This window comes from Peromyscus leucopus, chromosome 8b, assembly GCF_004664715.2.
Source record: "Peromyscus leucopus breed LL Stock chromosome 8b, UCI_PerLeu_2.1, whole genome shotgun sequence".
Lineage (NCBI taxonomy): Eukaryota > Metazoa > Chordata > Mammalia > Rodentia > Cricetidae > Peromyscus > Peromyscus leucopus.
The window spans coordinates 87,746,870-87,769,177 of NC_051086.1; the positions used below are offsets into that span (position 1 = coordinate 87,746,870).

The 22,308-nt window shown below is 41.2% G+C and overlaps 1 protein-coding gene across 1 annotated transcript in view; it reads right to left on the reverse strand.

The window, feature by feature from the left end:
• Window positions 1-11,034, reverse strand: part of LOC114702204 — a 175,449-nt gene extending 164,415 nt beyond the window's left edge. The window contains exons 1-4 of the mRNA XM_037200852.1: window positions 10,429-11,034; window positions 8,716-8,828; window positions 3,767-3,927; window positions 1,209-1,323 (exon numbers count right to left, since the gene is read on the reverse strand). Coding sequence (XP_037056747.1) covers window positions 1,209-1,323; window positions 3,767-3,927; window positions 8,716-8,742 — 303 coding nt within the window. The 5' untranslated portion in view covers window positions 8,743-8,828; window positions 10,429-11,034. The remainder of the gene's footprint in view (window positions 1-1,208; window positions 1,324-3,766; window positions 3,928-8,715; window positions 8,829-10,428) is intronic.
• Between the last annotated feature and the right edge of the window lie 11,274 nt (window positions 11,035-22,308).

The following is a 22,308-nucleotide window of genomic DNA, read 5'->3' on the forward strand; positions in this document are numbered from 1 at the left end:
CCTAAAAGATGAGTTTGGGGCTAGCCTGGTGTACACAGGGCTCCAGAGACGGAAAAACGAAAAGGGTGGCAGATCGAAGGTTTCCAGAATTGAAGGAAAGTGTTCATTCTCAGATTTAAGAAGCACAACAAATATCAAGACAGAGAAATGAGAAGAAATATGCACCAAAGGGCATGGCAGAGAATATAGTAAGTGCAATGTTGGTTCCACTTCACACCCTAATATCAGAAACCTGTGAGCATGACCTTATGTAGAGATAATCTCTGCAGATGTAATGAAATTAAGGATGTCAATAGGAGATGTCCAAGGATAGACGTGCTTGTCAGAATAAGAAAAGAGACTATGAGATCCAGACACAGGGAAGATGACCATGTGAAGAGCCATCTGAAGATGGGGGCAAACGTTTGAGATGCATGACACCAACCAAGGAACTCCTAGGGTCAGAGTTAAAACTGCAAAAAATAGTAACACACAACACAGTCATAAAAAAAAGTTTAAAATAATTAAATAGGGAAAAGTAAATCTAGTTTTCTGAAAGGATTTAATGCCTTATTTTTATAAAGAAAGGGAAAGAAGAAAGTCAGATATGGTGGTGTGCACCGTTAGTACCAGCTGCTTAAGAGGCTGAGACAGGAAAATCACTTGAGCCCACACAGTGAGAAGCCATTCACAACAAACAAACAAAGCAGAAATAAAGGGGTGATACCTTAGTTCCCTTCTTATTGCTATGATGAAATACTCTGAAAGAGCAACCTAAGGGAGCAAGGGTGTTTGAGCTCATAGCTCCTCAGCACAGTCCATGACATCAGGGAAGTCACAGCAGCGGCAAGAATTTGAGAAAACTGCTCACATTCACAATCAGGAACAGAGAGCAGTGAACGCATGCACACTTGCTCAACTTAATGTCTCCACTCTTACACAGAGCAGGATTTCCCACCTAAGGGATGGTAGCACCCACAGTGGACAGTTCTTCCCACCTCGATGTAGTCAAGATAATTCCCCCAAAGACACACCCCAAAGCCCACCTCTGAGGTAATCTTATATTTTATTCAGTTAACAATTGGCACTAACTGTCACAGGGATAAGGAAAGGAAAGGAGAAGGAAGAGGCAATATTTAAAATAGTAATGTTTCAACACTTGCACTAAAACATCAAGAATATTTGGGGGCTAAGGACAAAAAGGAAATTTTCAAGAAGTCTTAACTTACCTCAGTTCTTTTACTATGAAACTGTACTTGTAAACTTTTCTTTTTCTTGAATTTCTTTGATCCTGACAACTCAGTGGATTTTTCTTCTCTATACAGGAATAATGATGTCTCATATCTAAATGGCACAGAAATTAGAATAACTGCTAAGTTGTTTTTCTGGCTTTATCTTCCTTTCAACCTTTGATTATGGAAATTTCCAAATAATATGCTAATCTCCCCATGTACCATCACCCAGCTTAACTAATGGCTGACACTCCCTCATTACACCTTTTATTTCTGCTCCCATTCTTTATAAATTTGAAATCACAGTATTTATTTCATCTGCATATATTTCATCAGTATTGTTTCATCTGTAACAATTTTGATAAACATCTCTATAAGGTATGTTTTCTTTTTAAAGACATTTAAGACATTACTAGGACACATAAAAATGGATGGACATTTCTTAGTATTAACAAATGTAAAATCAGTGTTAAAGTGTCCAGTTGTCTGCTAAATATCATAAACTTCCAAATTCTGTATCAGGATGCAGTAAGTTCCCCGTGCTTGGTTGGGATGTATTTGAAATCTCTTTTCATCTACAAAGCCTCTCCTATTTGTTATTCCTGCTGCTGTTGGGTCATTGTCCTGTAGATTCTTTACTATTACAGCTACTGGTAAATTTAATCCTCAGCAAAATTATGAAATAAGAGAAAATTTCATCATTTATCTACTTCCTTTCTTAGCGGATACCTTGCCCTTTTTGATACTATTTCCTCATTAAGTCCAGCCCTCCCAAATGCCTATCCTGAGATTCTTGTTTTTATCTTCCCCACCCCACCCACACACACACACACACTCCTTGGAGCTGTCCTATGGTTAGTCACCTATACAGACCTCTGGCGTCAAAGGAAATGGCTTTCAACTATTTTGACTATGACTCACAGTCTAAAATATGTTTTCCATTAGGAAATAGAGACAGAAAAAGAAACCAAATATAGAGTAACAGAACCTATTTTACAAAATGCAGTTGTGTTTAAAAAAAAAAAAACACTCCAATGTCTTCAATTTAATTTTAATGTATTTCCTTACAAAAGAAAACTTGATAGTGACCTCCTGAACTCATGTAATAACCCATTCATGGACCACAGTTTAGAATCTGCTACTGCTTTGCCTCCCCACACCTAACCCCTATATCCTCAATGAGGTTGAGTCTTCCTGTTTTTGACTTACTCATGGCTCCCATTGAGCTACGTAGGTTTGATCTTTCATATTTTTTAAAGCATGTGTTTTAAACTATGAATTCACTCCAACATTTTATGGAAAAGTGAATGGTCTGATAAAAAATAATGAATAAAAACATTTGCCTTACATCCCATTCCTGCGGGGCATGTGTCTCCCAAGGCACAAGTATGTTCTGAATACTACTAATGCAAGTAAAGAGATACTTACACTATCTTCTACTCCTTGCCAGAGATAATTGCCTTGCTCTTTGTTACCTTACAAATGTAAGTGGTGGCAAAAATGTTGTATTAAGTAAAATGGAAACACAAATTTATGGTAGAGAGACTTTAGTTCAATTGCTTCTCCATTGCAATATACAAGTGATTTCTAACTTCATTAATCCAGCAGACCAGAATTTACTTGGTAGAAAAAAAAGTGAGATAAACCCAAAACAATTTCTCAAAGTATTTCTTCTAATAAGCACTTTTTTTCCTGCCTCTAAGAAATATTAAAATAATAAAATATAAAATATTATATTAAAATATAAAGACCTAGGTATACACAAAATGCCAGAATAAGCCAGGCATAGTAGCAAATGTGTTTAATCCCAGCACCAAGAGGCAACGACAGGCAGATCTCTGTGAGTTCAAGGCCAGCCTGGTCTACAAAGTTCCAGGACAGCCATGGCTACAACGAGAAACCCTGTCTCAAAAAACCGCAAACAAACAAACAAAAACAGAAATAAAGAAAAAATGACAGAACTTTTTTTAAGTAATAAAAGACAGCCACATAACACAGTATGTTAAAAAAAAAAATAAAATAGCCGGGCAGTGGTGGCGCACGCCTTTAATCCCAGCACTCGGGAGGCAGAGGCAGGCGGATCTCCGTGAGTTCGAGGCCAGCCTGGGCTACCAAGTGAGTTCCAGGAAAGGCGCAAAGCTACACAGAGAAACCCTGTCTCAAAAAAAAAAAAAAAAAATAAAATAAAATAAAATAAAATAAAATAAAATAAAATAAAAAGAACTACAAGATTCAAATGATAATTTCACAAACCCAAGCCTAGATGGAAGAGCCCTTCCATGTCCTTCTTAAATTCTCTTGAAGACAAACTTTCAGACCTATGAACCACTGCTCCCAACTAACTGGACCTCTACAATACCATTTAGACTGCTGTGTAGCTGCACCTAAAGTTAGAGGTTTAGCAACAGCTGTGCAACCGTTAAAACCATGTTCCTAAAAAAAATTGACCACAAATATACACAATCCTACCGTTAGAACACATATGCTGCATGTCTGGATTTCTTAAACTTGCAAAAGGATAATTTCATAGTGTAAATTCAAAGTTTTTAACTTACATTTTTTTATACTCTGGGACGAAGCCTTTAGTGTCAGATGTATTCCTCTTCCCTGATGTTTTAGAAATTTTGCTGTATTTCTTGCTTTCAATGTTTCTTGATGATAAGTTAGTTGTGAAAGAATCAGAGTCATGAACTGATACATCGATGCTTTCTTCTGTCTGAGGATAATTAATAGTCACAATCATGCATATTCTTTCCCACATACATATCATATATACCATTCAACTAAAGGGAGTTTGGTTTTAAAAGGATCTTATTCATTCAAACACTATTATTCTAAAGGAATGCATATCCCTTAATATCTTGTGTAACTATAAAATGCACAGTATTCATGAATATATGTAGGTGCAAAATTTTATCATGTGTTTTCAAAACAATCGTTTTATCACAAAAAAAAAGAACTATTTTCAAATAAAAACCTAAGGCATGGTCCATGCAAGAAAAAAATTATAAATTACACTCCATTAAAATTAAAAGGCATGAGAAACACCATCAAGGGATTGAAAAGATAAGCCAGACACTAGGAGAAAGTTTGCAAAGGACACATTTGATAAAGAATTGCTATTCTAAATATACAAAGAACAGTGTGTGTTGCATGTATGTGTGTATACACATGTGTGTGCATGCAGATGCATCCGTCCTTGTTGCACATGTGCAAGCCAATATAGAAATGGGCAAAAAAATATGAAAGTGAAGACAAAAATAAATAGATCAACAAACTATGCTCATAAATCGGAAGAACACATATTGTGTGTCTACACAAAGCAATCTATAGAGTTGATGAAATTATCAAAATTAAAATGTTACTTTTCACAGAAATGTAAACAATCCTAAAATTCGTATAGAACCATAATGGGCTCTAAGTACCCAGAACAAGATGAAATTGGGAGGGAGGTATGCTGGAGAGCCCTGGGAGAGCAGGAGGAAGGGAGATGGGACAGATACAACCAAGAGATAGTGCACACATGTATGAAATTTTCAAAGAATAAAAAATAGATAAAAAAAAATACAAAAAAAAGAGGCTGACAGAATTCCAAGTGATTCTAGGTTCTGTCCAGTTGGCATCCTTAACCATCACAAATAGCTGTTATCAAAAAGATTAATTGAACAAAATGTAGAGGAAAGGAATACATGTATTATGATGGTATGTTGTGGAATATTAGTTTAGGATGTGTTACATTTGTTTCTGCTGTGGAATATTTGTTTGATGACACAAAGATGTGTTGCATTCTTTAATGTTGCATTTGTTTAACTCTGTAGAGCTGTATTGTTTTGCCTGTCTAAAACATCTGATTGGTCTATAAAAAACTGAACAGCCAATAGCAAGGCAGGAGAGATGAATAGGCAGGGCTGCCAGGCAAAGAGAAAAAATAGGAGAAATCTAGGCTCAAGAGAAGAGCAAGGAACAAGAAAAAGAGGAGAGGAGGACACCAGGGGCCAGCCACCCAGCCAGCCATGGAGTAAGAAGGAAAGAAAGATATGTAGAATAAAGAGAGGTAAAAAGCCCAGAGGCAAAACGTAGTTAAAGAGAAATGGGATAATTTAAGTTAGAAAAGCAGGCTAGAAACAAGCCAAGCCAAGCTGAGGCTGGGCATTCATAAGTCAAAATAAGTCTCTATTCATTTGGGAGCTGGGTGGCAGGCCCCCAAAGAATTAAAAAAAGAACCAGCTATATTTTGGCACCCCATGTTAGGCACCAATGTTTTGCATTCAATACAGTGGCTGCACCTTAAGCAACTGCTGTCCCAACCGACAATTCCAACTCTACAGCTCCCAGCATCAGCTCGGCCACAGAGGCCACAGCCAGGCTGGAATTCTGTTCCCTCAGGCCCCAGCTCCAGTATGCTGCTAAAGGAAACTTTATCTAAATCTCTATCCTTCTATAGAACTCAGGATTCAAAGGGTGAGGTGAAATCCTGCTAGCTCAGAGAGGCTGAATAGCACGTAGCTAACCTTCTCTTCTTGCTTGCATCTCCCAAAAAAGGAGCGTCCTTCTGCTCAGCCCCCAGTAAGGAACCCTTGCTACACTTAGTTCCTCCTACCACTTCCTGTCAGCTAGTTGCTGACTCAGCCTCCTGACCCCAGGTTAATTTTATTTAATCAAACAAATGTAACATATCTTTGCAACGTTAACAAAGGCAGCAGAAACAAATGTAACACACCTTTACACAGTTAAAATAATATTCTACAACAATGATGGGTACATAAATTAATACAGCCAATTTGGAAAATAGTATAGATGTTCCTCAAATGTAACTGTCACATAATTACAGCAACTCAGAAAAGCTAAAATCAAGATACTGAAAAGATATCAGCATTCCCACTTATTTCAACAGGACTCATAATAACTAAGATACAGAATCAACCTAAGTGTGTACCAATTGGCAAGTAAATAAAGGACATATAGACACAGTACAATACCATACTGACTTAAATAGAAGTTCTGTCACTTGCAAAAATATGAAGGGAACTGGAAGGCATATGCTACATTAGATAAGTTAGGCATAGAGAGATAAATAATATCAGATCTTAGTTATACATGAAATGCAGGCTGATGGGAGAGAATTGCCAACAACTGTCTTACTGTGTGTAACAATATTGACTGGCCAGGCAAGGTGAGCTCACAGGTAAATAATGGCACACTAACTGTGGGGATAATCAACTGCTTTCTCATTGGATCTGACGCCTGCTCCACAAAAGGGGATTCACGGGTATAACTGTAAGCCTGGTCAAAAGCCAGGAGGGGCATAAGCCCGAGTGGGGAAGCTGCTTCACTGAACGGACATGCTGTGCCTGTCCAGCTGCTTTCTAACTAACTGTGTTTATGCCCACAGGAAAGTGCAATTAGCTTTGACAAGAAAAGCTTCTGTTCACAGTTGTCCCTGGTGACCATAACTACTCGTAATATAAATATAGCTAGTCATAACTAGTGAAAATATAAATAACTAGTCAAACTACAAATGACTATGGGATGCTGCAGTGCTCTGAACGAGAACGACGACCCTCATGGGCTCTTATATTTGCGTGCTTAGTCCCCACGTGATGAACTGTTTCAGGAGGATCAGGAGGTGTGGCCTGGTTAGAGCAGGTGTGTCCTTGTTTGGAAGAGGTGTGTCACTGGGAGTGGACTTTGAGGCTTCAAAAGCCCACACCAGGCCCAGTGTCTGTCTGTCTGTCTCTCCTCTCTCTCTCTCTCTCTCTCTCTCTCTCTCTCTCTCTCTCTCTCTCTCTCCCCCCCCTCCCTCTCTTTCCCTCCCTCCCCCTGCTATCTGTGGATCAGCATGTAAAGTTCTCAGCTACTGCTCAGTGCCATGCCTGTCTGCCTCCCATCACGATGATAATGAATTAACCCTCCGAAACCATAAGCAAGCCCCCAATTAAATGCCTGCTTTGGTAAGAGTTGCCTTGGTCATGGTGTCTCTTCACAGCAATAGAACAATAACTAAAACAAATGTCCAACCATAAACAGCTCAGGGAACATCAGAGGAAAAAGAGTAAAAAGAATTTAAAAGCCTGAAGAAGGGAGCTCTTGCAAGCCACAAGAATATATCAGAGATTCAGCTGTGTATTAAAGCTGAACTTGGACCAGCCAAGGGTCTGTCAAAAGGCAAAGCCATTTATTATGAATATTTGGTGTTACCCAGCCTTTAATATTCCAGCTGTCTTCTGCTATGAAATCCTTATGTTCCCAGACCTATTGGTAAACAGTTCAGCTCCCCAGACATGCTGAACTTACTAAGTTACTAACTGCCCTGCTGAGCTTAGGAGACAAGCTGGCTTTGTTTCCTGTGCTAATGAAGCTCAGACCATTCCCTCCCCTTGAGGAGGCCTAGAGGTTCTCCAGAGCATTTTGACTGAAAACAAAAGAGGTTTTTACATATCAAGGTGAGAGATAAAACAACATTCCTGAGGAGGCAGGGAACCACATGCCCAAAGTATAGCCACTTTGAAAGGCATTTTCAGAAAGGACAGGCATTTTCTGTAGACTAAGACAGAAAGAACAGTAGTATGTCGAGAGAGAAGAGAGGATGACAGAGGTTCCATAGAGATCTCCAGTAGAGTTTTCTGAGTGTCAGGAGTAGAGAGCAGCAGAGATGGAGAAAGAGGATACAGAGGATGAAGATGAGGCTGAAAGCATAGGAGTTTAGTCGTTAGCAGGACTATGAGCTAGGAAGCTGGACGGAACTGCAGTTATGAAGACAGGACTTCATCCCAGAGAAATAGAGTAGACGGATATAGAGCTTGATATGTCTAGAGTTGTTCCTGCCTTGAATGCCTGGTAGAGCTAAAGTTGAATTGATAGAATTTTGTCTTAGAGGAATAAAATTAACAGACATAAGAACATAGTGTACGTAGATTTTTTTCCCCTGATATCCCACACCAGACATTCTCCTTGGACCCTGGGGAATCGATAGGGAGCAAGAGGTACGGAATTCTGATGTCCAGGCATGGTATGGCTATGGGATTCTTGAACTCACAGCAGCTGTGATGATCTACACAAGATCTCCATCTGCACAAGATCTCTACAGGACTGAACCTATCCACACCCTGTCACAGAAGGATGAAGAGCTAATGGAACCCCACCCCTCTCTGAAAAGCCTAGCTAATGTTGGTGGGAATGCATGGTATAGCCACTTTGACAAATGCTTAAATTGCTTGATGGCCTAAAAATTACCATACCAAAAAGAGAAAAGATATTTATATATGCTAATTTCTGTATATAGAATTCCATGATATGCTGAGAAGCTCTTTTTATATAGTACTACATTATAGCTGAATTAGTCCAACATATGACGACTAAAAGAGCTCAGAAGTTATCAGTCACTAATCAGGTCCATCGGAATCTTATACTCTCTAACTACTTAACAATCACGAATAATAAGCACTCATAAAACTAATTTTAAAAGGAGAAAAAAATCTTTTAAAAACTGTCTTGAATAATTTACCTTGCAAAATAAATGTGTTTTCTCCATTTTCCTGTTTGGAGGTAAATTCTGTCCTTCAGGACCCAAAGGCCTTGATGAATGAATATAAGTGAACAATAATAGAAAAGGATTTCCTGAGAAAATATAAACAGAAAAAAAGAAAGAAAAGATCATACTCCTGTTTAAAAGATAAAGGAATTATATTTATTTGCTTGAAATTGCCTCTTCAATGTAATGCTCAGAATATAATGCCTAATAAATGGCATCAGTATAGGCTGGTGGGCAAAAACTAGAAAAAGCAGCTAATAGATGATAAATTAGAGATCACCCAGTTTCTTAAGTTTACCTTTTTAGTATACAGGGAAATAGAGAAATATATCTCAAATGACATGAAAGAGAAGCCCAGTTATATTTATTCAAACCAACCATAATACAAAGACATGCTAAAACACCAACCACAATGTTACTGTTTAGTGTGTTCTAGACATTACAATAAACACATTAACATGAATTATTTCACACAGTCCACACAATTACCCTTTAAGGGATTGTCACTGTCGTCATTTTAAAGAAACACACAACCAGCAAACAGAGGGATTAGAACTTGAATTCAGGAAATCTAGCTCCAAAACTCTTGGTCTCCTGTACTACATAATATTGCCTCAAAACATTACAGCTGCATGGGGCTGGAGATATATATGGCTTAGAGGTTCAGAGCAAATATTGCTCTTAGCACCCAAGCTGGGTTCCCAGCACCCATGACAGGTCCCTTACAATTTGCCTGTAACTCCAGCTCAATGGAATTTAATGCCCTCTTCTAGCGGCCTCAGGCACTGCACTCACATGCATAAACCCACATAGAGACACACATACACACATAATTTTAAAACTTTTTGAAAAAAAAAAAATTGTGTGGAGTGGAAGTCAATGTCGTTGCAAACAAAAGGTATTTTAACCTGGCTTCACACCAAAGACTTTCACGTTATACAAATGTAATAACCAATATTTTTTAAATTCACAATGTCTTTTTTTTTAACTAATATCCAATCAATATTTGATGAGCTATTTATTCATGATGCTATTAGTTGAATTACAGTGCTAGTTGCGACCATCAGTGAATTTTTTCTATTGTGAGTATTAATATTCTATGACAGATTTCCACAATGGCAGATCGAATCTTATTATGGCTAACGCCACCGATGAATGTTCAAACATTAACCTCCACTTATCATATGTGCTTAAAAAGAGAGCCTCCACCTCACGCAAGATCTTATGCTGTGGAGGATTCCCACCAGCCCCGCCTTTGTGAGGTAAAAACTTAAGTAGACACAGAAACACAGCAAACTGACAACAAATGACCTAACAGCCTGTAAAGCTGAAGGCGCAGGGAAGTTTCCCAACCACGAAGTCTCCACCTGACTGGGACAACCATTCGCCTGACCACTTGGATACCTCCCCACCTTTCTGGACCGATCCTTCATCCAGCTACACCGAGGTTCGCTTTCTCCTTTAGTATTACATTCTCTCCTCAGCCTCAGAGACGGCTTAACCCTTTCCTCAGCAAGTCTCGCCTCTCCAGCTCTGTCACCTCAGGGTCCTCTAAACCCTGGCCTCTGGATTGTCCCACCCTTGCCCTCGAGTCCTCCATCCCGCGCATCACGTCGTCTCAGGCCGAGACGCTCTAGCCTCGTCCCTCTCGCGCTCCCTCCCAGCGAGGCCCCGCCCCCGGGTCACCTGATCAGCCCGAAGCTCCGCCCATGGAACTGCCTTGAAGGGTCAGGCGCCAAGACGGAGCCGCTGGGTCCTCCCAGGCCTCGGGCAAAGCCGCTGAGCCGGCGAGCATCTGCCGCAAGGGCGCCCCCTGGAAAGCGCTGAGGTGGCGCATGCGCGTGTCCCCACACCTCACAAGGGCCTGTGACCTCACCCGATCCAACCGAGGCCGGTGGTGGACACCATTGGGAGACGGTCCTCCGACTGCGGTCCCAGCTGCCTCCTGCTCAGCTCTTTGTCATTCCCTGGTGCTCTCTGTCCCACTGTGGCCTGTCCCCAACTTCAGGTTTGTCTTCTGTCCGTCCGTGGACTACCTCCATCCTCCCTTCTAGCACCTTCCATGCCCCCTGTTCTCCAGGGGACAGCAACTCGAGGTCATTTGCCCCACTGCCTTGCTTAAATTAGGCTCAGCTGCTTCCTTTGCGGGGAGTTTGATTCCGGGGAGGGATGGGGGGTTGTCCTGTAGATGAAATGATGTCGCTATTACATCCCTAAAGTGTATAAATCCTGTTCTGTGAATATAAACGATATTTAGGCCGTATGAATTTGTAAATTCTGTGAAGAATGTGTTGAAAATACTTTTCTCCAAAAGTATGTGACAAAGTCTTTAAATTAAAAAAAGAAAGAGAAAGAAAGAAAGAAAAAGAGAGAGAGAGAGAGAAAAGAAAGAAAGAGAGAGAAAGAAAAGGAAGGAAGGAAGGAAGGAAGGAAGGAAGGAAGGAAGGAAGGAAGGAAGGAAGAAAGAACAAAACTTTATTACATGTTTTTATTTTAGGGGAATGTGGTACACATGCCATAGCCGTACATGTGGAGATTAGAAAGGACTTAAGGAGTTGATTCTTTCCATCATGTGGGTTCCAGGTACTGAACTCACGCCATCAGGTTTGGCTGCACGTACCTTCACTCTCTGAGGCATCTTGCTGACCTTCAAGTATCTTACCTTTATAAACAGATCAGTAAATTTTCAACACATTCTTCACTTCACAGAATTTACAAATTCAGTATGGCCTAAATAACGTTTATATTCACAAAACTGGATTTATACACTTTAGAGATATAATAGCGACATCATTTCATCTACAGGACAACCCCCCATTACCCCCCCCCCGCGCCCCCCCCCCACTCAAACTCCCTGCAAAGGAAGCAACTGGGCCTAATTTAAACAAGGCAGCGGGACATATGAATATAACCTGTTGGTAGCCATGGAGCCTGGTCTCACTCAGATCAGCATGTGACTACCTGTCCAACGGGTTTCCTCAGGGCAAGGCACCTGTGGAAATGGACTCTCACTTGGCAAGGACCAGTAGTCCACAGGACAGCATGGGAATTTGCAAAATTCATGCAGCTCACAGGCTCTTTTCTCTCTCATTATATTGTTGTTGATTTATATAGGTGGTTTTTAGTTTTACTTTGTCAGTCACACATGCAACAGCTATAATTTTCCCTCAAAATTATGCTCTTTCTCGAATACTTGCCCCTAAGTTTCAACAAGGGGCTAATGCTTCTCAAATCTCTTATCTGGAATTACTAACTATAACTCCCAATCCTGGGAACTTTTCTGACTCGATAGAGACAATTGGGTGCATATGAGAAAACAACATGAAACATTTACCATGTCTTCACAGTTCTGGAAAGGAGAGTAAGGCATACAGAGAATATGGGGATAGTCACAGGAAAACACATAGTGCCGACTGTTGAGAGTAAGTTTCCTGGACACCAAGCATATAAACAGAATCAATGTTAAGATCTAGTACCCAGTGGGGAAATGCAATATAAAATATGGGATGGATAGATCCACCTTCACCATACACAGGAGCTTATACTGGTGGGAAAAGTACAGTGTAGTGGGATGGGAAAAGAGTGCTTTGTCAAAGTCTGCCTTTTACTGAGAGATTGAGACATGGGACCTCTTATAGAAAAGGGAACTGTATAAAAGCATACCTTGCAGACATGAAAGAATTGTCTAGGTTTCAATATTGTTGTCCTTAAAGCATTGTGTCCATGTGTATTACTTTTTAACTTTCTAACCACAAGTGCTGCCAGCTGACATTAGTGCTGCAGAGCAGGATGTGTCTGGCTTGATATTTAGTTAAGCCTGCAAAAAATGCTGAACTCTGTGTCTATAATAAGGTTATGTAGGGGATGGGAAAGTGTATGGGGAAGCATAAAGGGGAACAATGGAGGCTTTCATAATGATTATGATGTATTTCTTAAAAGTCAAAAATAAAAGGTGATGGCGTACACCTTTAATCCCAGCACTCAGGAGGCAGAGGCAGGTAGACCTCTGAGTTTGAGGCCAGCCTGGGCTACAGAGTGAGTTCCAGGAAAGGCTCCAAAGCTACACAGAGAAACCCTGTCTTGAAAAAAAAAAAAAATAGGAGCCCATAATAACGCTGTTCCTCTAACTCTGGTAAGAAGAACTCTGTTTAAGTAGAAATAAAGACAGCTTGAGCTATTTGGAGTCACTTGAGTGCAGTTCACCCGGTAATCAGAGTTTTTCCTTACACTGACACCCCTTCCCTGTCTCAGGACCTGAACCCACGCCAAGACTGGACCCTGGCAATAACTCAACCTGAATTCCTCCTTGTCTACATTGGGGTGAACAGCACAGGCCTTAGATAGATAAATACAATTCATATTCTGCTGTTTTTGTGTGCAATGAACAAATTTTTTATGCCCTTTTGTTTTTTCATCTTTCCAAAGTTCTAAGAATTTAAAAATAACGCCTGTGGTGCTCAGCAAATGTTACAGTATTTCATTCACTCATTGATACCCATTCCTGTCTTAAAACCCTGATTTGTAAACATTTAGTATTTTATTTCTATTGCATTTATTTTTAAATTAACAACTCTCAAATTAACAATTCATAACTACTATGTTATGAGGTCCAGTGTGTTTTAATATACGTGCAGAGAATGGGACAATTGAATCAAATTTGTTAACATAGTCATCACCTCACATTTGAAATTTACTCCACAGGCAATTTTTAAACATACAATACATGATAGTAACTGAATACATGAAATAGTAACTGAGCACTATGCAGTAGATGTCAAATTGTATCCCTCTTATCTAGCAGAAACTTTGTACTGTAGTGATCTGTAAGCAGAGGCTTTGTGTCCAGCTTTAAGGGAAATGTAGAGTAAAGCCTTTGTATCTGGCACAAAGAGAGAAATGTTTCAGCAAAGCCCTTGCTATGTTTGGGTTAATCAGTAGAGGCTGAGAAATTGTTTTGAGACTGTTTAAACCTTGAAGAAATGTTGTCTCTCTGGAGTCTGCACTTGGTGCTACCTGAGAGCTTGCAGCTGCACCAACCTTGGTCCTAAGACACTCTTGGCAGGCCTGGAGTCCTTACTTTTGATCAAAAGGGACTGAGATCTGTTTGAATTGTTTGAATAAGGAAACTGGAGTGAGTTAGCTGGGTGTCAGTATTTCCCAAGAAGCCTGTACCTGTCTGCTCCTTCAGAAAATGAAGGCTTAGCATCTTGGTGAGCTTCTCTCTCTACTGAAGCACCTATGACCCAACATTCAAACAATATTGTGCCCTTCGAGCAATCCCCCTGTGTTGTTGGGGGCTTTTGCTCTTTGAGGGGCCCACCACCCAGTTCCCAAATAAAATAAATCACACACGGAGACTCTTTTTTTTTTTTTTAGGCAAGGTTTCTCTGTGTAGCTTTGGAGCCTTTCCTGGAACTCACTCTGTAGCCCAGGCTGGCCTCGAACTTACAGAGATCTACCTGCCTCTGCCTCCCTAGTGCTGTGATTAAAGGCATGAGACACCATCACTAGGCTATGAAGCCTTATTCTTAATTATAAATATCTGGCCTTAGCTTGGCTTGTTTCTTGCCAACTTTACTTAAATTATCCCATCTAGGCTATTGCCACTAGGCTTTTACTTTTCTCTATTTCTGTATACCTTTCATTATTTCTTACTCTGTGGCTTGCTGTGTGGCTGGGTGGCTGGCCCTTGCATCTTCCTCTTTCTCTCACTCCTACCTTTCCTCCCAGATTTCTCCTTCTATTAATTCTCTGTGCCTGCCAGCCCTGCCTATCCTTTCTCCTGCCTTGCTATTGGCCATTCAGTGCTTTATTAGACCATCAAGTGTTTTAGACAGGCACAGTAACACAGCTTCACAGAGTTAAACAAATGCGACATAAACAAAAGTAATACACCTTAAAATAATATTCTACAACACCCCTATCCCTACTCATTCTCTGACAAACAACAATCTGTTATCTACTTCAAGACATCTATTCTCATATTCTTCACCTATGTGAGATCATGCAATGTTTATCCTGGACCTGACTTATTTCTTGTAGCAAAAACCTATCCATTTCCTTCATGTTATTACATTATAGGGTTTCCTATTTTAAGGCTAAAATAATCTTTAGCTGTGAATGTATACATTTTCCTTATCCATTCATCCATTGGCAGCCACTTCTGCTGTCATATCTTTACAATCACAAATAGTATAATAATAAACATGGCTGCGTAGCTGTCTTTTGATACACTGGTTTCCATTCCCTTGAGATTGCTAGATCATATAATAATTCTACTTGTTGTTGGAAAAACCTGCATACTTTTTCCATGACAGCTATAGTAACTTACATTCCCACCAACAATATACAAGAGTGTATACTTTATGTTGCTGTGATAAAACATTAACCAAATTAATCTGGGGAAGGAAAGGGCTTATTTAGCTTACACTTCCACATCATGCTCCATCCATCGTGGATGGAAGTAATGGCAGGAACTCAAGCAGGAACCTGGAAGCAGAGCTGAAACCAAGACCATGAAGGAACGCTGCTAACTGGCCCACTTCTCCTTGGGCTCACTCAGTTATTACCCTTCTTATTTGCTCACAACACCTGCTCAAGTATGGCACCATCCACAGTGGGCTAGGCCCTCCTCTGTCAATTACGTATTCAAGAAAATGCCCCCACAAATATGCCTACAGGCCAATCTTATGGAGGCAGATTCTCAGTTGAGACTTCCTCTTCCTAGCAATTCCTCAATCGATTATTGCCTCTTCCCAGGTGTCTCTACTTCATACCAAACTGATAAAATCTGCCCTGCACAGTGCCCTTGTCTCTACATCCTCACCAACACTTAATATTTGCCTTTTTTGTAATAGGTGTTCTAACAAATATGAAGTGATATCTCATTGTATTCTGTTTTCATTTCCCTAATGAGGCATGATGCTAAATATTTTTCAGATATCTGTTCGGCCTGTCTTCTTTCCAGGAAATGTTTGAGAGCTCTAGCCATTTTTCCCACACATGAAAAGATTTAGTTATTTATTGTTTATTAAATTCGTTCTTTGACAACTTCGTACTTTGATTACTTCTACTCCCTGCCTCCTCTTATCTCCCTCCCACCGTCATCAACACCCCCAAGTCCCTTTCATGTCTTTTTATTGTATGGCCAGTGAATTTAACCAGGGCCTAGGACTGAGCCTGGTGGTTCACCAGGACCTTTGATCTGTTTCTATTGGATTGCTTCCTTTCTTGCTATTGAGATGTTAGCTGCTTATATACTTTGGATATGAAGCCCTTATCAGAAGTGTGTTTTGCAAATATTTTCCCACCTTTTAGGTTGTGTCTTAACCTTTGTTTCCTCTGCTGTGCAGAAGCTTCCCAGCTGCTAAATATCTTCTGTGTCTGTTCCTGCTTTTTGTTGCCTCTGCTCTCAAGGTCAAGTGCAAAATTTGCCTGGCCAATGTCATGAGATTACCTTGTTCTCTTCTAGTAGTTTTACAGTTTCCGATCCACATTTAGGTATCTCATCCATTTTGAGTTAGTTTTTCATATGTTATAAGGGCCCAATTCCTTTCTCTGGTATGTAGATATCCACTTTTCTCAGCAGCATTTTTGGAAGAGATTGCCATCTCCCCATTATGTATTCTGGGTCCTTTTATTAAAACTCAGTCAGCTTCTAAGGAAGCATAAAGTCTTTGTCCATCAGCAGAAGCCCACAATAAAGAAACGTTTCTTAAAGAGATTTGTGGAGACTAACTTAATTCTCATGTGCTGGAACTCAGTAAGATTTAAGTGAGACTAACACTTTTTTTTTCTGAGAATTTTACTGCCAGGAACACTTAGAGGGAAGTACACACACACACACACACACACACACACACACACACACACACACACACACACGAAAAGGATCTGAACCTGGTAATGCATGCTGTAATCCAGCACTTGGGAAGCAGAGACTTCATGAATTGCCATGAATTGCTGTGAATTTAAGCCTTGCTTGGTCTACATAGTGAGTTCTAGGCTAGCCAAGGCTACATAGCAAGACCCTGTCTCCAAAATCAAAACAGTGCAAAAAGAATCTGGGGAGATGGCTCAGCCAGGAAAATGCTTACCTTGCAAGCAGGAGGACCTGAGTTGGATCCCCAGAACATACATCAAAGTGCCAGGCATGGTGGCACGCTTTTGTACTTGGGAGATGGAGGCAGACCCCTGGGGCTCACTGCCTAGCCAACCTAGGTTTCCTGGAGTTCAGATTGAGAGTTTTGTACTTGACTAACTGTATATAAGGAAGTATACCAAGGAAACATGATCTTCTGCTCCTGTTTCTGTTTAGAGGATACAAGTTGATGCTATGATGGGATAAGACTCTGAGGCTCTGGGAGGATGTTTATTTTACATGTTGGAAAACTAAACATAATTCATGGCCAGAGGCTAGACAGTGGTGGTTTGAGACTATATCCACAAATATTTCTTGTTGTTAAAAATGTTTTCCCACAAATTTAGTAGCTTAAATGACATAAATTTATTATCTAACATTTCTAGAGGTCAAAAGTCCAAAATGGGCCTTACAGGGATAAAATCAAAGGGTCCTTCTGGAAGATGTGGCTCCAGGCTCTAGATCAGTGCTTCTCAACCTTCCTAATACTGCAACTCTTTAATACAGCTCCTCATGTTGTGGTGACTCCCAACCATAAAATTATTTTCATTGCTACTTCTGTAGCAATGTATGTAACAGTGATTTTTCTGTTAGTAACTGTAATGTAAATATCTGATATTCAGGATATCTAATGTGCAAGCCCTGTGAAAGGGTCGTTCAACCCCCAAAGGGGGTCTCGACCCACAGGTTGAGAACCTCTGTTTTAGGCCATACACACTGATTTATAGCCAATTCATTCTGACCTTTTGTCATCATGTTTCCTACTCTGACCTCCTGGGTATCAGAAGGACTCTTCTAAGTATGTAGTACCCACCATACAATCCAGTAATCTTATCTCAAGATAAGATTCTTAATTATATCAAAGCCCTTTGTTTCATGTAAGGTAGCGTAGTCACAGGTTCCACTATTAGATGTGGATAGCTTTGAGGAAGGAGGGACACGAACTCTGCCATAAAAGATGGAACCTGCTCAAGAGGTGGCAAATGTCCCATCCTCAGTTGAACATTGGTTGGTTCAGTGAGCTACTTATATGACTAGAATATGGCTTATGAGGTGACATTATACAACTAAGTCCTAGAAATTGTTGTGACTTCTTCCCTAGTCTCTCGGTTACTTACTCTGAGAAAAGTCAGCAAACAGGCAGTCCCCATGGAGGTATCCCACTAGTAAGGAATGCCTGTCACTACCAGTCAGCAGGGACTCACAGCCTCCTGCCAAAGGCCATGTGAGTAAGTCCTCTTAGAAAAAAGATCTTCCAGCTCTTTGAGCCTTCAGTTGACTGGAGTCCTAGCCAATAGTTTGAACTCAACATCATGAGACTCTGAGCCTGAACCACTAAGTGAAAGCCATTCCTGAATCCATGAGTCGAGAAGCCGGGCAGCAGTATTTTTAAGTTGCTAAATTGTGAAGTAACTTGTTATGTCCTACTAGGTAACACAAACAGTCCCTGAGGTCACTCCTAATCCATCGTGGCTGCTTGGCGTCTATTTCCTCTACATCCCAGCCTACAGAAAAGGGAGAAGCCATGCTTGTCCCCTTAAATGGTGTTACCAGAAGTCATGCACTTTCTTCATTTGCATCTTCTTATCTAGATGAGCATGAAACATCTGGCTGTAAGACTAAGGAAAAATATGCTGGGGACTATTAACAATCTGTCTCCATGATGATTACAATTGTCAGGAAACATTTTTCCATTGACCATCCAAGTGACATTTACACACCCATCACTGACCCCTCCAAATCCTGCCAATTGTGCCTTAGTCACTGGAAAGCCCAGCTAATATATTTTGTAAAACATATCATTGTGGGACTTTTTTGCTTAAATTTTTTTCAGAGTAGCTGAGGATGTAGCTCAGTTGGTATAGTTTGTTTACAATGCATAAAGCCCTGGGTTCAAATCCCAGTGCTCAAGAGATGAAGGCTGGAGGATCAGAAGTTGAAGGCCATCATAGGTTGTATAGTGATTTCAGAGTGGGCTACATGAAACTGTCTCAAAAACAAAAAGACCATGGGGCTGGACACATCTGGTCAAGACCGGAGTCTCCACTTACTGGGTAGCCTCCTTCTGTTCTGCTGTTTCTTTCCTTTTGTTCTGACCAGGCCCCTTGCCTTTGGTTGGTGCCACTCACATCCAAAGTGGGTCCCCTGTTTGCTGTGATGGGTAATTTTGGTTATTTATTTGACCAGATCTGAATTCAACTAAAACCTGCTTTGGCGTGGCCCTGTAAACCTGCCTCCCAGAAGGAGGGGGAGGACCCTTCCCTGGAGTGAGTGGTACTTCCTCCATTGCCCAGATCTGAAGTCTAAAAGAAAAGCTGTTGCTGTTGCCCACTTTGCCCCTTGCTGGTGAGTGCATCCACTCGCTTGCAGCCAATGCTGCTGCCCATCCTTCACTGACATCAGAACCCAGCTTTGTCAGCCTTCCAATGCAGTCTGAAGACCAGCATCACTCCAGGCCTCCAGGCCTTCAGCTCCAGATTGTGACACTGCCGCTGAGGCATCCAGCTTCAGGGACTGAGCAGCTAGTGGGTATTCTCAGCCTTTTCAGTGAGCAGCCATTGTTGGCCTACCCAGCATGCTTTGTGTAAGCCAGCCTAATAAATACCCTTTGTAATATATATTCATTCTATAGATGTGCTTCCTCTAGTCCAGCAGTTCTAAACCTGTGGGTCTTGACCCTTTGGGGTTGAACAACCCTTTCGCAGAGGTCGCCTAAGCCCATCAGAAAACACAGATATTTACATCATGATTCATAACAGAAGCAAAATTACAGTTATGAAGTAGCAATGGAAATAATTTTATGGTTGGGTATCACCACACGCGAGGAACTGTATTAGGGTCGCAGCATGAGGAAGGTTGAGAACCGCTGCTCTAGACAATCCTAACACAGTTGCTGCTCCACACACCAGTCACCCTGAGATGTGGACAGTAAAGATCACATTCATCAAGTTTCATATAGAATGAGGACTTTGTTGGAAATGGGATTGGAAGTCATTTGTGTTACATCCTGGCATATACATGCACACATGCACACATGCACACACACACACACACACACACACACACACACACACACACACACTTGTCCATCTCCCCCCCCAAGACATTGTATGAGACTGACTCTTAAGGTGATAAATTGTTTATCGGATGGGGAAAATCTCAAGACAGTAAAACACACAGGCAGTGCTTGGGCATCACCAGCTGAGCTAAGTTTTCAGAGAGATCTGGAGCAAGAAGTAGAGCAGAGGAATAAACTTATTTGAAAGGCTTTGCTTTGAGAAGAGAGATCCTGATTGCTCTGTTGCACAGAACTTTGTAGGGAAGTTTCTCCATACTCAGCCATCCTGAACACCCAGAAGCACTGGCATCCTCCGTGGCATGCTGGTTTTTCAGGTATGCAAAGTGCAAACCTTGTGAAGTCAAGAAGGCTTCCTTCAGATTTGAAGGGGAGGCCTAAGGAGGTCAGGCAGTGTGTGCCAGAGTCACCCCTGGAGATAGTAATGCACATAGCTGTAAAAAAAAAAAAAAAAAAAAAAAAAAACAAAAAAACCCAGCACTTGGGAGGCAGAGGCAGGCGGATCTCTGTGAGTTCGAGACCAGCCTGGTCTACAGAGCGAGATCCAGGAAAGGCAAGCTACACAGAGAAAACCCTGTCTCAAAAAAAAAAAAAAAAAAAAAAAAAAAAGCCAGAGCTGCAGTGAAGACTAGGACATTGGAGATGGCCGGAACGTAGACTCTTCTGAAGAAAGCTGTAGGTAGTATATAGACCCAGCCTACTAGAAGAGCTGTATGGGCTGCAAAGGACAAGGCCGCAGGGACAGGGTTGCCCAGCACATCATAACTTACAACACCCCAGATGTAGGACAAAGAGCTACAGAATGGTTTGCCACGAAAGGCAAAAATCATGCTCTAGTCCCACTCTTTCTGTGCTCCAATTCCCCCACTTAAATTTTTATTTTTTAATTTCTGTGTGTGTGCGTGCGTGTGTGTGTGTGTGTGTGTGTGTGTGTGCATATGACGTGTGGACAGACAACTTTGTGGAGTTGCCTCTCTCCTTCCACCTTTCTCTGGGTTCCAGGGATTGAACTCAGGTCATCAGGCTCACACGGCAAGCGCTTCACTCACTGGGCCACCACACTGGTCCCCATTGCTTCTCAAAGCGTGTACTTGTTTGTTGATTTTTTTCACAAAGGTGCCCAGCTTAGAACTTCAGAGGAGACTTTGGATTGCACAGTGGAGCGTTGATACTATGGAGACTCTCGAAAAAGGACTAGCTGAATTTTTCATCAGAAGATAGACACAAGCTTCGGAGAGCAAAATGTTAGGGTCTGGATACCAAATACCTCCCCGTGCCCCACTCACACACGCAATTACTAATACCTTATTTGCCCCAGACTCACCCCCACTGCAATAGTCAGAGGGATTTTAAGGAGGTGTTCAGATCAGAAAGTCTCTAGATCTAATCAACAGATTCACATTCTGTCAAATTGCAATGGATTCATAATTTGATGGCATTGAGGTGGTGAAAACTAGGAGAGAGGGCCTGGCTGGAGGAAGAGGTCACAGGTGTATACCTTTGAAAGGCTATTTCATCCCCAGCCCTTCCTCTTTTCCTGTCTACCATGAAGAATAGTCTTCACCAGGCCCTCCCACCACAGTGTTTCTGTCTTACCAAAAAGCAATGGGTCCAGCCAACCATGGGTTGAAACCTCAAAACTGTGACCTAAAATAACTCTTTCCTCTTGCATTTCTCTCAAGTGTTTGTCACAGAAACAATAACACAAAAATTCCATCCCCAGACATTTAGTTACCAAATGCCTAAATATAAATGAGACAGAGAGACCCTCACAAGACCTCAGACAAGATTGGTCACATTTAGGGTGATACAACTGTAGACAAATCCCACAGGATTTCAGCATGAAATGATAGTCAATGTCCATGCAAGTATTTTTTATGATGTTGTATATTGTGTTGCCAAAAAGAGTTTTTTGATTTATGTGTATGCGTGTTTTGTCTGCATGTATGTCTGTACCCTGCATTCATGCCCAGTACCTGAAGAGGCCAAAAGAGGACATCAGATCCTCTGGGACTGGAGTTACAAACAATTTAGAGCCACCATGTCAGTGCTGGGAATTGAACCCTGGTCCTCTGGAACAGTAGTGGGTTCTCTTAACCATTGTGCCATCTCTCTGTCCCCAAATGTTTATTTCAAAGATTTTGGGGGGGAACAGTGTCTCACTGTGTACCCTGCTGGCCTGGAACTTACAGAGATCTGTCCTCTTCTGTTTCCCAAGTGCTGGGATTGAAGGCATGTATTATCATGCCCTCTCACAGGACTTTTTAAAATTATGCACAGGGAAGCCAGGCGGTGGTGGCGCATGCCTTTAATCCCAGCACTCGGGAGGCAGAGGCAGGTGGATCTTTGG